Source organism: Pangasianodon hypophthalmus, chromosome 4 (assembly GCF_027358585.1).
Source record: "Pangasianodon hypophthalmus isolate fPanHyp1 chromosome 4, fPanHyp1.pri, whole genome shotgun sequence".
Taxonomy (NCBI): domain Eukaryota; kingdom Metazoa; phylum Chordata; class Actinopteri; order Siluriformes; family Pangasiidae; genus Pangasianodon; species Pangasianodon hypophthalmus.
Window position 1 is genome coordinate 24,206,946 of NC_069713.1, and position 13,075 is coordinate 24,220,020.

At 37.0% G+C, this 13,075-nt stretch overlaps 1 protein-coding gene across 2 annotated transcripts in view; it reads right to left on the reverse strand.

Moving 5' to 3' along the window:
* amph (amphiphysin) overlaps positions 1 to 13,075 on the reverse strand; it is a 36,499-nt gene that overhangs the window by 4,133 nt on the left and 19,291 nt on the right. For both annotated transcript variants that reach the window (XM_026936998.3, XM_026936999.3), the window contains exons 9-21: positions 12,920 to 13,002; positions 11,889 to 12,027; positions 11,103 to 11,225; positions 10,872 to 10,973; positions 10,680 to 10,703; positions 10,437 to 10,457; positions 9,269 to 9,424; positions 5,741 to 5,785; positions 4,742 to 4,930; positions 4,179 to 4,232; positions 2,879 to 2,929; positions 2,628 to 2,678; positions 2,195 to 2,236 (exon numbers count right to left, since the gene is read on the reverse strand). In XM_026936998.3, coding sequence (XP_026792799.2) covers positions 2,195 to 2,236; positions 2,628 to 2,678; positions 2,879 to 2,929; positions 4,179 to 4,232; positions 4,742 to 4,930; positions 5,741 to 5,785; positions 9,269 to 9,424; positions 10,437 to 10,457; positions 10,680 to 10,703; positions 10,872 to 10,973; positions 11,103 to 11,225; positions 11,889 to 12,027; positions 12,920 to 13,002 — 1,080 coding nt within the window. The remainder of the gene's footprint in view (positions 1 to 2,194; positions 2,237 to 2,627; positions 2,679 to 2,878; positions 2,930 to 4,178; positions 4,233 to 4,741; positions 4,931 to 5,740; positions 5,786 to 9,268; positions 9,425 to 10,436; positions 10,458 to 10,679; positions 10,704 to 10,871; positions 10,974 to 11,102; positions 11,226 to 11,888; positions 12,028 to 12,919; positions 13,003 to 13,075) is intronic.

Genomic DNA, 13,075 nt, shown 5'->3' on the forward strand with positions numbered 1-13,075 from the left:
GTCAGGCACGAGACACTCACTACAGTCACTCATTTGGATGGATCAGTGCAGAGCAGCACATGGGACGGCACTTAGCACAATGAAGGGAACTAGGACCAGTTTAACTGCAGAGGTTGAAACTGTCCTCAGTAAGGAGGGGATGAGTGTCAGTTTAGGGATAAACAAACTGGATCATGCCATTTGAGTTGGGGAAGGTTTACTAGGTATGATGAAGGGTTTGAGGGAGAAAACAAGTAATGGGTCTTGTGGGTCTTACTTAACGCACAGGGGAAAGGGACCAATAGCTGAGATGAAAACTTAAACTAAGTAATCTGAATGTTAAGCTACCACTTGCAGGAATTAGCCTTGGGAGTAATCACTCATTTATTTAAATTCTTCTTCTTCTACATTTGACACCACAACTATTTTAAAGTCTCTCTAAAGAACTGTATTTAATATATACTGTATTTAATGTAGTATATACAGTAGGGTTCAAACATTTGATTCCAATAAAAAGAATGTTTTTTATCAGTTATCTGAAAGAGAAAAAAACTAAACTGATCAAGCTAAAAAAAAAACTTCCAAAAAAGAAAAAAAAAACTTCTGAGTCCTTCCAGTTTATATTTTAAAAACAGATTACATTATGTAATTTTTACCTCTATAACCTGCTACCTCATTCTACTCTGGAACTGACAAGCTAAATAATACCACAGCACATCACTCATTCAGAATTTCTGAATGATGATATCTTAAAATGATAGAAAAAAGTTCATTACAATGAAATGAAATGGAGTCACCATTGAAACCACAAAGAGATATCCGTGCCAACAGAGTGTATAATCAAAGTTTAGAGAATTAGAACTGTTACTTAAAATTTGAGTTCATATTCAATAAGCAACAAAATGCTATGGTAGGTTTTTAATGTTTTTTTTTTAAATCCCAGTATGATTGAATTGACTTTGTGGTATCATGGTTCAAATAATTTATGTCAAAATATAACAAATAATAAAAAATAAAAAATAAAAAATCAAACCAAGGAACAGGTTTCATAGATCTTATTCATGTTCATTAAGTGGGGAAGAGGCTCAGAAAAGTGAAGTGTTTTAAAGTAAACTTTAAAATATTTTTTTCTGAGCTGTTATGTTGAACAATGTCATAAACAAGAGTATGAAATATACACTGCAGTTTAAATGAATGTTATACAGTCTCCATCCACCAATAAATTATTCACATAAAAACAACTGTCAAAAACAGTAAATATTCATTAAACAAAATATGAATTAAACAAAATTTAAAACATTAATTAAACAAACCCCTTTAATAAGGTGGAAACTGTTTTTAGGTTGTCAGAACACATCAGTTTCCACTCAAGTAAATTAATATATACTGTCTCCTCTGAAGCTATGGGTATTTTAAAATGTCTAAAAAAAAAATCACACATTTTTTCTGGTTAATGCCATGGACTGTAGAAAATATATAAACACCTTCACATTAACAAAGCACAGCATTATAACACATTCACATCTATATGATGTCTAGTGCTTTATTAATGTTATGGGATTATTAAACAATGATTAATGATACACTGTAATACTAGTGTTTTATTCAGCTAGATAAAAAGGCAGGAATTTGGAACATAGGAATTTCTGAACATATTTGTGAGTCCTTATCTTTAAATAACGTTGACAGTAACAAGAGCATGTTGTAATTTATGCTAGATGCTGTAAAATTCAACGTGGACAACAATGACAATGTCCATTGCTATAGTCTGCATTAACCTTGAGGTTTGGACACGCCCCCTCATTATCATACAAGTGGTGAGGAGATAACAAAATGTTGTGAGATTTAATTAGGAAATAGATAATTTACTAAATATGTGCTTTAGTTAATAAAATAAAAGAAAGACATTTTAAATATTAAAAGTCTGAGTAATATAATGATATTTTAATTTACTATTAAGTTAATAATTATTGACTTATTAAGTAGCCTACTAATGACTTTGTCATTTTAAGGATTCTATAATTCTCCTATTAAATTTTTGTGATCAAAAGGAAACTAGTTTGCTTAAGATAAACTTAAAAGGCTTCATGCTGAGACAGTATACAAAGCTGGTAAAGTGTGCTAATTTCAGTGTGAATTTAATCAGCCACTATTCCACTTATGGGTCTGCTTTTACCAAGGCAATAGGAATTGAGAGTGTTACTTAAGTAGTTACCGGAGTCTCTTCAATAGGAGACTCTTTATCTTCTTCAGAGGCCTATACACAAAAGAAACATGAATTACCTTACACAGGCACAAGTATGAAACATGTATAATACCTCCTACACAAGGGAGTGATTAAAATGCCTCAAACACAGACATAGCTTCCATGGTCTATTTCAAAAGCAAGGAACATAAACATAAATCTAACTAGTAGTACTTGTACATATAATGAAAACAGAATAATCAGTACCAGGATATATTCATAACTAATTGAAAAAATAGTATATCTGGAATAGTTTGCTCTGCTATGACCTACACAATGTAAAGCACAAAGGCATGAAGAAATGTTCCTGTAGACTGTATTGGGGTTCTACAGTAGTGTAAAAAAAATTCATTACAGTATAAACAGGTCCAATTTTATATGGGAAGAGTAGGAGGGGAGTTACCAGAGCCTCTGCAGATGGCTCCTCTCCTGGTTCTGCTCCTGGAGCAGATTCCTACATTTGGCAAAAAATGTGCTGTAATTTAACACTCTGACCTTATTTCTGTTACAAATATGCAGAAGTACAAAAGTGGTAAGAATTACATGGCACAATGGATTTACACTGTAGAGAAGTCAAGCTCATATGAGGTATTGCTACATATGAACTTGAATTTGAACTTATCTAATGCCATTCATGACAAAAGGCATATTTACCGGAGCCTCTTGGCTTAGTTGCGCTTTCTCAATGTCATCAGCTGGTGTGGTCTACACATAAAATATTTTAAACCCCAGTTACTTAAGAAATCCTTGGCTTAAATATGCATTCAGTCAGATAACTACAGATAATACATGTCCTTATGCTATATGAAATAGCAAGAATAATAAAACACAAGACAAATGATTCTCATGGGTAGACACTCAACCTCATTTTTCTAGGATATGTTTTGTGGCCATGATGTAAAATATTGTTGCTATCCAAAGTCTATAACAGTTTTAAGAAATTTAAGATACCATAAATATATATTTAACCAAAGTGATATGGAAATGTTTTATTTCATTTTTAGTCTTGCCTAGTATATCTTTCCTTCCTAAGATAGTAAGGAGCCACTTTAACAAATGCAGTGGTAAATACAGTCAGAAGCATATTGCAATTCATTAAAGTCTGTAGTTTTCAGAACTACACTATAAGGCCAAAATTTGTGGACACCTGACCATCACACCCATATATGGGTCTTCCCTAAACTGTTGCCACGAAGTTGGAAGCACACAAATGTATATGATGTCTTTGTATGCTGTAGCATTGCAATAGTTATACAAATAAAAAGCGCTATACAAATAAAATAAAATTTAATTGAAATGAATTTCCCTCCACTGGAACTAAATGGCCCAAACATGTTCCAGCATGATAATGCCCCTGTCCACAAAGCAAGCTCCATGAAGACATGGTTTTCAAAGTTGGAGTGGAAGAACTCAATTGGCCCTGAACTCAACCCCACTGAACACCTTTGGGATGAACTGAAATGTCAAAATGCACCCCAGGCCTCCTCACCTGACATCAGTGACCTTGCTAATGATCTTTCGGCTGAATGAGCACAAATCCCCACAGCCATGCTCCGAAGTCTAGTGGAAAGCCTTCCCAGAAGAATGGAGGTTATTATAACAGAAAAGAGGTTTTCAAAAACACATATGGGTGCGGTGGTCAGGTGTCCACAAACCTTTGGTCATATAATGTACATGTAGTACATAATGTCAGAATTTCACCATATGAAGGGTTTTCCCAGGCCACCACACATACACCAAGAAAGATGGAGTGAGTGCGGTAATCTTTTTTTCTGACACCAAACTACTACAATCACAGATATCAAATCACAGAAAATACTAAAATGAGAATGAAAAAAAGAAGAAAACAAAATTTTTCCACAGTTCCACAATTCTGATTCCCACTGTCATAGATGAGCAAGATGATGTAGGCAGCGCAGGCAATGTGAGGCTGATAAAAAAAAAAGGTACATACCTCAGTCTGCTCTGCTGCCATAGTTTCAGCAGCTTCAGGAGACTCCACTATGCTCTTAAAGAGGAGCACAGTGCATGGAAAAATACCATTAACTACAATCCTTTGATCATCATTTCACAAAAGACATATGATGGAAGCATGTGTAAAAAAAAAAAAAAGGTTTGACCAAAAATTGACCAAACATAAATACCAAAGCATGATAATAAACAGAAAGATGATAGGATGATAATAAAGAATGATGACTGATGAATGATGCCGCTGGTGTAAATAAGCAAATAATAAATAAATAAATACATACATACATACATACATACATACAATGAAGCCACTGACAAAGATACAGATTTTTATGAGGATAAAATAATGAGGAAGCTGATGAAGATAAAGGCGATGGTTACAACATGATGATGATGATGATGATGATGATGGTGATGATGATATTGGTGATATCAATGATGGACATGATGATGATGATGATGATGATGATTATAATTGTACAAATGATTAAAATGACACCTACAATCCTACTAATATTTGGGCATCAATAGCCCAGTATCACTCACAGAAGCAGTCTCTGCAGGTGGGCTGCTGGCAGCAGTGGTCTCTGCCGGTTCAGTAGTGGTTTCTGCAGTAGGAGTCGTGACACTGCCCTCAGCCTCTGGGGCCTGGGCTGTGGACACCTCCCCTTCCCCCTCTCCCACTCCTTCTGGGGCTGCTTCTGTATCAGTTTCTGCCCCTTCTGGGGCCTCAGACTTTAGATATACACACACATATTCAATATGAGAATCACAAATTCAGACCAGACACACTGTGTCCTCTCACAAGGAAGCAGCTTTAGAAATAATGGTCAATAAATATTTAGCTCAGAGCTAAAAGATCTGTGAAAAAAAAAAACATGATGTATGTGTCTAAACACAAGTATATATTTATGTATGAAAATAGTATATTATAGTAAACCTGTAAAGGTCATGAAACATGAACACCAAGTTGTTAACTTAATGGAAGTAAATTTTAGCTTTACATATCACATTTATTACATTATTATAGATTTTAATTAACCCAGACAGTCTTTGTAGAAATTTTTACTCTTTTATGTTAATGAAAAATTGAAAAGGAGCTGTCTGGGTTCAAATATAATTACATAAAATCACACAGGTGCATTGTCAAAGAGAAAGATGAGTAGATCTCAGTACAGAAGAGAAGATTTTCATATTTTACACTCAGGTAACCAAAAATACCAAAATTGATTTTATTTAGAAAACAACACTTCTATGCAAATCCCAGACTGCCGATTATTTTTTCTATATTATTTGCTATTTTGTTTCTGAGTATATACAACATGCATCAGTGTGACGCTCTGTCATCCCAAACAGATGCTTTTCTGAGTTTCAGATACTCTTTCAACTTGTTTTAAATAAGATATATTTAACATACTTAAATACATAGCAGTATACATAATGCAAATCATCAAACTTTAATTTAACATAATACATTAATTTAACATTTTACAATGTGTACTATGAGAGAATAATCTATTGTACTGAAGAGAACCAAAAACTCACCATTTTATCAAAGTCAGCCTCAAAAGTTGGAATTGAGGCATCCACCTTTGTAAGCAATACAAGAGACATGAAAGGAACTGTTAACAAATCAAGTAAGTTTCTGTAACATACGAAACATCAAGGTTAGTTGTCAAAGTAAGACAAAGTTTAGTTGTCCAAAACCGTATCTAAAAATAAAATATTTTAAGGAATCTGAACTTTCTAAGGAAGGGGGCTGATTAAGGATCATTACAATATTAGAGGCAATGCTAGATGTGTTAACAAAAAACACTCCATAATTGTTCAAGGTTGCTAAAGGTCAGTAAAGCGCTATAGCTATATTTAATCTTAAATCTTGTATCTGCAGTACAGTTTAAGTTGACTTAAACTAGCTATAAACAAAAATTGCTTTGTAATTACATTTAGACAATGTCACTTTTAATGTGATGATAATCAGAGCAATCTAAAAACATTCTTGCAGCAGTCAGTACAAAACTCTACTGGCACTACAAGCTTAATCAACATGTCTAATTGCCTATTTACCTGAGTAAGTCCATTTAAAGTTTTGTTCGACATCTAAACCAAATCACAGAAACAGTTTGAATATTGGCCCTCAACACAATTGCTGTATATGAGTAATGGGATTAGGAATACTATTTAAACCAAACATCAGAAGCAAGCAGAGGAGAGACAGAGACAAAGGACCAGGATCTGTAGATTGTGAGGGATTCTGGGGTCTGAAGGGGTTTGTAGTAGGAAACTATTGCTTCATCTGCAGGCAGGAAAAGAGCTTCTCACTGTGATTGGGTCATGCTACACTAAAATAAGGAGGAATTCAGGTACCTCATCTTTCTCTGCATCTATTTCTTGGTACAACTTTCCGTATCTCCGATTTGCAACCTCATCTTCAGACAGGTCAGAATTCTCTGGTTCTTTAACACTGGCTGTCTTTTCCATGGCTGCAGTCTTTGGACTAGGAATGCTGTTTTGACCAGGACATTCAACAAATGGGTCCTGAATTGGGCCACTGTCTCCAGGCCAGCCTGTAATGATGTCACCTTGGCCATCAGGCAGGAAGAAGCCACCACTGTTGTCCAGCTCCTGCCAAGAATCCTTACTGGAGCTTTCTAAATCAGCAGTTGGGGGAGGAAATGCTGCCCACTGGGCAAACCCATTCCTGATTGAAAAGTCCATTCCTTCCCCACTTGCTTGCCCAGTCATTGTGGACCCCCAGTCCCCTGCCCATCCCTGGTTGCCCTCACTGGCCAACTGGTCTTGGGTTGTCTTTCTAGAAATGGGGACCTGATTAGTGCCACTGGCAAAAAGGTCCTCGTTAGTCTCACTAGCAAATGGATCCTGGTTAGTCTCACTATCAAAAGGATCCTGGTTAGTCTCACTAGCAAAATGGTCTGGGTTAGTCTCACTACAAAAAGGGTCCTGGTTATTGTCACTGGCAAAAGGATCCTGGTTAGTCTCACTACCAAAGGAATACTGGTTCTCATGGTTCTCACTATCAAAAGGATCCTGATTGGTCTCACTGGTGAAAAGATCTTGCTTATTCTCACTAGCAAAGGGATCCCAATTAGTCTCATTGCCAAAAGGATCCTGGTCAGTTTCACTGGCAAAAGGATCCTGGTTAGTCTCACTAGCAAAATGGTCTGGGTTAGTCTCACTACAAAAAGGGTCCTGGTTATTGTCACTGGCAAAAGGATCCTGGTTAGTCTCACTAGCAAAAGTGTCCTGGTTATTCCCACTAGTAAAAAGATTCTGGTTAGTCTCACTAGCAAAGGAATACTGGTTCTCATGGTTCTCACTATCAAAAGGATCCTGATTAGTCTCACTGGTGAAAAGATCTTGCTTATTCTCACTAGCAAAGGGATCCCAATTAGTCTCATTGCCAAAAGGATCCTGGTCAGTTTCACTGGCAAAAGGATCCTGGTTAGTCTCACTGGCAAAAGGATCGTGGTCAGTTTCACTGGCTAAAGGATCCTGGTTAGTCTTAGTGGCAAAAGGATCCTGGTCAGTTTTACTGGCAAAAGGATCCTGGTTAGTCTCACTATCAAAAGGATCCTGGTTAATCTCACTAGCAAAAGGATCTGGGTTAGTCTCACTGGCAAAAGGATCTGGGTTAGTCTCACTGGCAAAAGGGTCCTGGTAACTGTCACTGGCAAAAGGATCCTGGTTAGTCTCACTAGCAAAACGGTCCTGGTTATTCTCACTAGTAAAAATATTCTGGTTAGTCTCACTACCAAAGGAATCCTGGTTCTCATGGTTCTCACTAGCAAAAGGATCCTGGTTAGTCTCACTGGTGAAAAGATCTTGCTTATTCTCACTAGCAAAGGGATCCCAATTAGTCTCACTGGCAAAAGGATCCTGGTCAGTTTCACTGGCAAAAGGATCCTGGTCAGTTTCACTGGCAAAAGGATTCTGGTTAGTCTGACTGGTCAAAGGATCTTGATAATTCTCACTGGCAAAGGAATCCCAAATAGTTTCACTGGAAAAAGGATCCTGGACCGTCTCACTGGCAAAAGGATCCTGGTCAGGTTCACTGGCAAAAGGTTTCCAATTAGACTCACTGGCAGAAGGGTCTGATGTGATTTCAGTAGCCCACACATCTTCTGCTTGAAAAGGATCTGAAGCAAAACCAGTTGCTTGGCTCTCTGTAGATGAACATTCAGAGCCAAAAATATCTCCCTTGGGCATAGCAAAAGGATCAGGCCCTGAACCAAATGGGTCACACTCTGTTTTACAAAATGGGTCACAGCATAATTTGGATTCTGAAACATTTAAAAGTGAATTGTCTACACACTCATTCAGCTCAGTGCTATGATTAGGATCTGCTGTGCTGAAGACATAATTAGCTGAACCGTGATGTCCAAACTCTGTTGTCTTATTAGGCTTCGTTGATTCTGTCATTGCCAGCCCGTCCCAATTAGCTATAAAAGTATGGTCAATAAAGCTTGCAACAGCTGTGGTTCTCTGTTCCAAGAAGGATGAATCAGTATCATCCACAAAGCCCTCTTGATTTATATTGCTGCTGGTGACATCCTGATCAGATATTGGTCCCTCATTCTCTGCAGATTCAAGCTCATCATCAGCACTGATCCATCCACTATTCTGACCTGGAACATCTCCCCACTCCTCAGCAGTCTCATATTCAGACCCTGAGCCATCCACATCTCCCTGACCTGTTAAGTACCACTTAGAGTTGTTTCCCTCATCTTCTGTGTATGATCCCTGCCCACTTCCCTCTGTGGCCTCTGTTATTTCTTGGCCAAACTCATTTGTGAATATAATCCCTGGCATGGAATTTCCAGCTCCACTTTCCTCTAAACCTGTGGTTTTATTTTCTGCAGTCCATCCTTCCTCATCCCCTGTCAACCCAGAGTGATGTGTGTCTGAGCATGATTGCTCTGATGCCCACCCTTCCTCAGTACCCTCCTGAACAGGCTGCTGCTCAAATGGAGGATCTATCTTGCAACTCCTCAGAGCACACGCTTCACAGTCTGGATTTGGCTCTTGGTCATACTTTGTATCCCAGCTTCTAACCTCGCCTGTGACTTCTCCTTGGGGCACTGTATCTGTGGGCCATCCTTCTGCAGGAGGCCAACCTTGCCCATCTGTTGCAGGCTGAACATCTCCCAAATCTTGAGCTGCAGAACCAAAGTCAGCCGTCCAGTTGGCATTGAAGCCAGCATCTGATGCCTAGTCAGAGAAAGCAGGTATTTATTGTCAAGAACAAGTCCTCAGCAGTCACAGAGACAGAGTCTGCCTCAAGGCCAATATAGGAGAGGGCACACAGTTTATATCAGGGGTGTCAACCTCACTTTAGGTATTGGGCCACATTATACTCAGTCCAATGTCAAGTGGGTTGGACCAAAATATCAGATTAGTAGTCCAATAACACATCACATAACTGTGAAAGGTACATTCTGAATGCACAAATGGACTGATCATATATCACCTACAAAGCAGATGTACAGATTGCAATTCATTACCAAGAAATTTCCATTCCAAATTATGTTTTTTACCTTATATATATATATATATATATATATATATATATATATATATATATATATATATAGATAGATAGATAGATAGATAGATAGATAGACTTTTCCATATTTTGTGGTTTTTCAACCTGGAACTTAAATGGACTTAATTGGGTCATAAATATACACTAAAGAGCCCACAATATTGAAGTGGGGGGATCAATATTGTTTGCAAAATTATTTATATAAAAAAAAATTAAAGTTGTGATTGCCTAGGTACTCATCCCCATTGCTGTGAACTCCCTACATTTGTAATTTTGGATATTGTTATAACATAAATTTTCCAGCTTGCTAATGAAATGAAATCTATTGCTCTATTTTGCCCTTTAGTGGAAAAACAGAAACTAGCTCTTTTTATTTTTTTCAATTAAATTAGTCCCCAAGATGATTTTAATTTAGAGCATTGATTGAAAATTCATTTGAAAATTAATTCACCGGTTATACGTTTGACACCTCTGGCTTACATAATCGGGGTCATAGAGTAAATAAACATGCCAAGGCAATCATCACAGGAAATTATAGCAAATGTCTGTAAAAATACTTCATATAAATTTATTAGGAAGTTTTCATTGTAACGGTTTCAATGACAAATCCGCAATAAGCTAACTTTTAACACTGATCACTACCTCTTGTACAAAGACAATTTCTTAGTCATTACTTACAGGCTGGGCCTCAGTATTTGTCTGAAAAACAGAGAAAAATGTATATCAAACACTTTTAATGTATCAAACCGTACTTGGGAAGCAATATGGCAAATGTATATTGAGTACAAATGTCTCCTCATAATGTTCTATATATATTAGAGTAACCAGGACAAAAGAATTCCAACACAGATTTACTGATCAGTATGACATTTAATCCAATAACCACAGACATGAATACTAGGCCAAAAAAAGCTTTCTCACCGTCCAAAGATCCCATGACAGTTCCTACAAAAGTACAAAATAGAGAATCTGAATTAGATTCTTATTGTTGCATACTGTTATGTATTATGTATTATGTATTTCTATTTAAATGGCAAAGCACATAGACATTAATTTCATAATCAAGAACGTAAATCCCAATGATTGAGTATGGGACATGAGACATAAATCAACCTGAGATGCAGGTAACTGAGTTTGACCGATGGCTGTATTGCTGTCTGGCTTGAATGGGTCAAAGTCCAAGTCCAGGAGAGATTCTGTGGGTTTCTCATTTGGCTAAAAATAAGAAAAAGATGCATTTGAAGATGCATTGAAGCTATCTGCAATGTCATGTGATGCTAGCAACTGTTCAAAAAAACTTTAGTTATTCTAAAATAAAAAAGTATTTTTCATATGTGCCTTCACCTGTGGTGAGGTGACACTGATCTCAGGAAAGCCTCCATCAAACAGGTTGATGATTTGCTCTTGGGCTAGCTCCTTGGTTGGAGTGACTTTGGGAGGAGGAGGCTTTGGCGGTCCCATTTTGAGCTGATAATGACATGTTGTGGGCATACAATTATTTAAACCATCATCTCATGTCAAAACTTGTGCATAATTCCAAGCTAATATATGCATGTCAAATTCACTATAAACTACTCTAAGCTACACGCTCACTTACATCTTCATTCTGTATCATGCAAAACAAAAAAAAGCAAACATGGATCAGTAGAGCTGTTTGTAAAATTCATGGGTTTTTTTTCAAAGTTCACACTAAAAAAGCAACATGCAATGAAGAGGCCAATGTATCAGAGGTTTAATATGTATGAATTTTGTAATAATCTGTGCAGTCACAGATGTAGAGAAGTGACTTAGAAAGGATTAAATGTAAATGTGTCTACAAAGTTTTTCTCAGTGTAGAGTTATGATTCTTATGTTGTTCACTCAAAACTGACAGACATAAAGTGTCCTCAAACTGATGCTAACACAGCTAACCTCATAATCATCTTCTAATTTCATAACCAAAGTGCTGGATTATAAATCCCAAAACACACAAGTGTGTCATGGGCCTTACATACAACTTACACGATATATTACATTTGTAAACACTGTTGTGTTTTAGAACATCCAATATGGTTTGTGTATGCAGTTTGCGTCCTAAATGTAATGTTACTTGGTTTAGGTTATTCAGGGCAGAGGGGTTCCCGGGCTGACCTGTGAGGGGGATTTGGGTCGAGGAGGGCCAGGTGAAGTAGGTCTCAGTGTGTGGTTGGGGCTGACAGCAGGGCTGCCCTCTGGACTCTCATCCTCGGGAGGCGTTGGGGTCCTGGCCAAGCGCAGTGGGCCTGAGTCACTGAAAATAAAATTATACATACATATATGTTTTGTTTTATTCATAACAGCAGAAAATTAACAGCATTAAGATGAGGTAAAGCAAAAATATTAAACAAAATGCCCACCCACATGAATACAGCAAAGATTCAATAGACTGTTGTGATTGATATAGCAACCAAAGATACTGTAATATATTTATTTGAATAATCCAGTGTAGACAATCTACAAACCATCTAGAGACTGTCATGAACAAGCATATCAACTGATTATCAACATGTCAAATGATGTGTCAACAGCAAGTTATAAAATGTATCTATACTGTCCATATCTATAAACATCAAGATCTATAGACTGATCTGAAATAAACTGAATTACAAAATGGATATGTTATCTGCTAAATATCAGCCACCATGCTGTGATATTGTTTAAATTTAGCTGATAAGCTATTTGATGATAACAGGTCATTAACAGTCTATGGGTTGTCGACTCTAAAGAGTATCTACATTGGACTATTCAAATAAAGTGTTAACAGAAAGACTACCCAAAGCTACAGCACACACCACTTCACAATTGTTTCCATTTGCAGTGAGAAGAATATTGCTATGGCACTGTGGCACTGCTATGATACTGTATAGTACCACAGCCCCAGGGTGTCTATCCTATATCACTGTGTATAATACTTCGCATACCTTCTCTGACAGCTGTAAGAGGAGGACAAATAGAACCACAGTACAAGAACAACTGAATCACAAAATAGTTTCCAAACAATAGGTAGGTAACAAAAATAGTTCGAGAGTTTCTGTAATACAGCAAATATGGCACTATTAATGTCCCAGGATTATCTAGACTTGGGTGAGATGCATATATCTGTAATCTGTATTAATTAGAACAAATAAATGTTAGAGACTCACCTGGGTGCTCCTTGAATGGTGAACATTTTGTCTGAGTGTTGCTCTGCAAGCTTGTTCATCACCTCATACAGCTTGTGACAGAACTAGTGAAACAAATAAGCAATAAAATGGGAAAATCAATTACAGTGTAAGTAAATTCATTTAAAAAAATATATC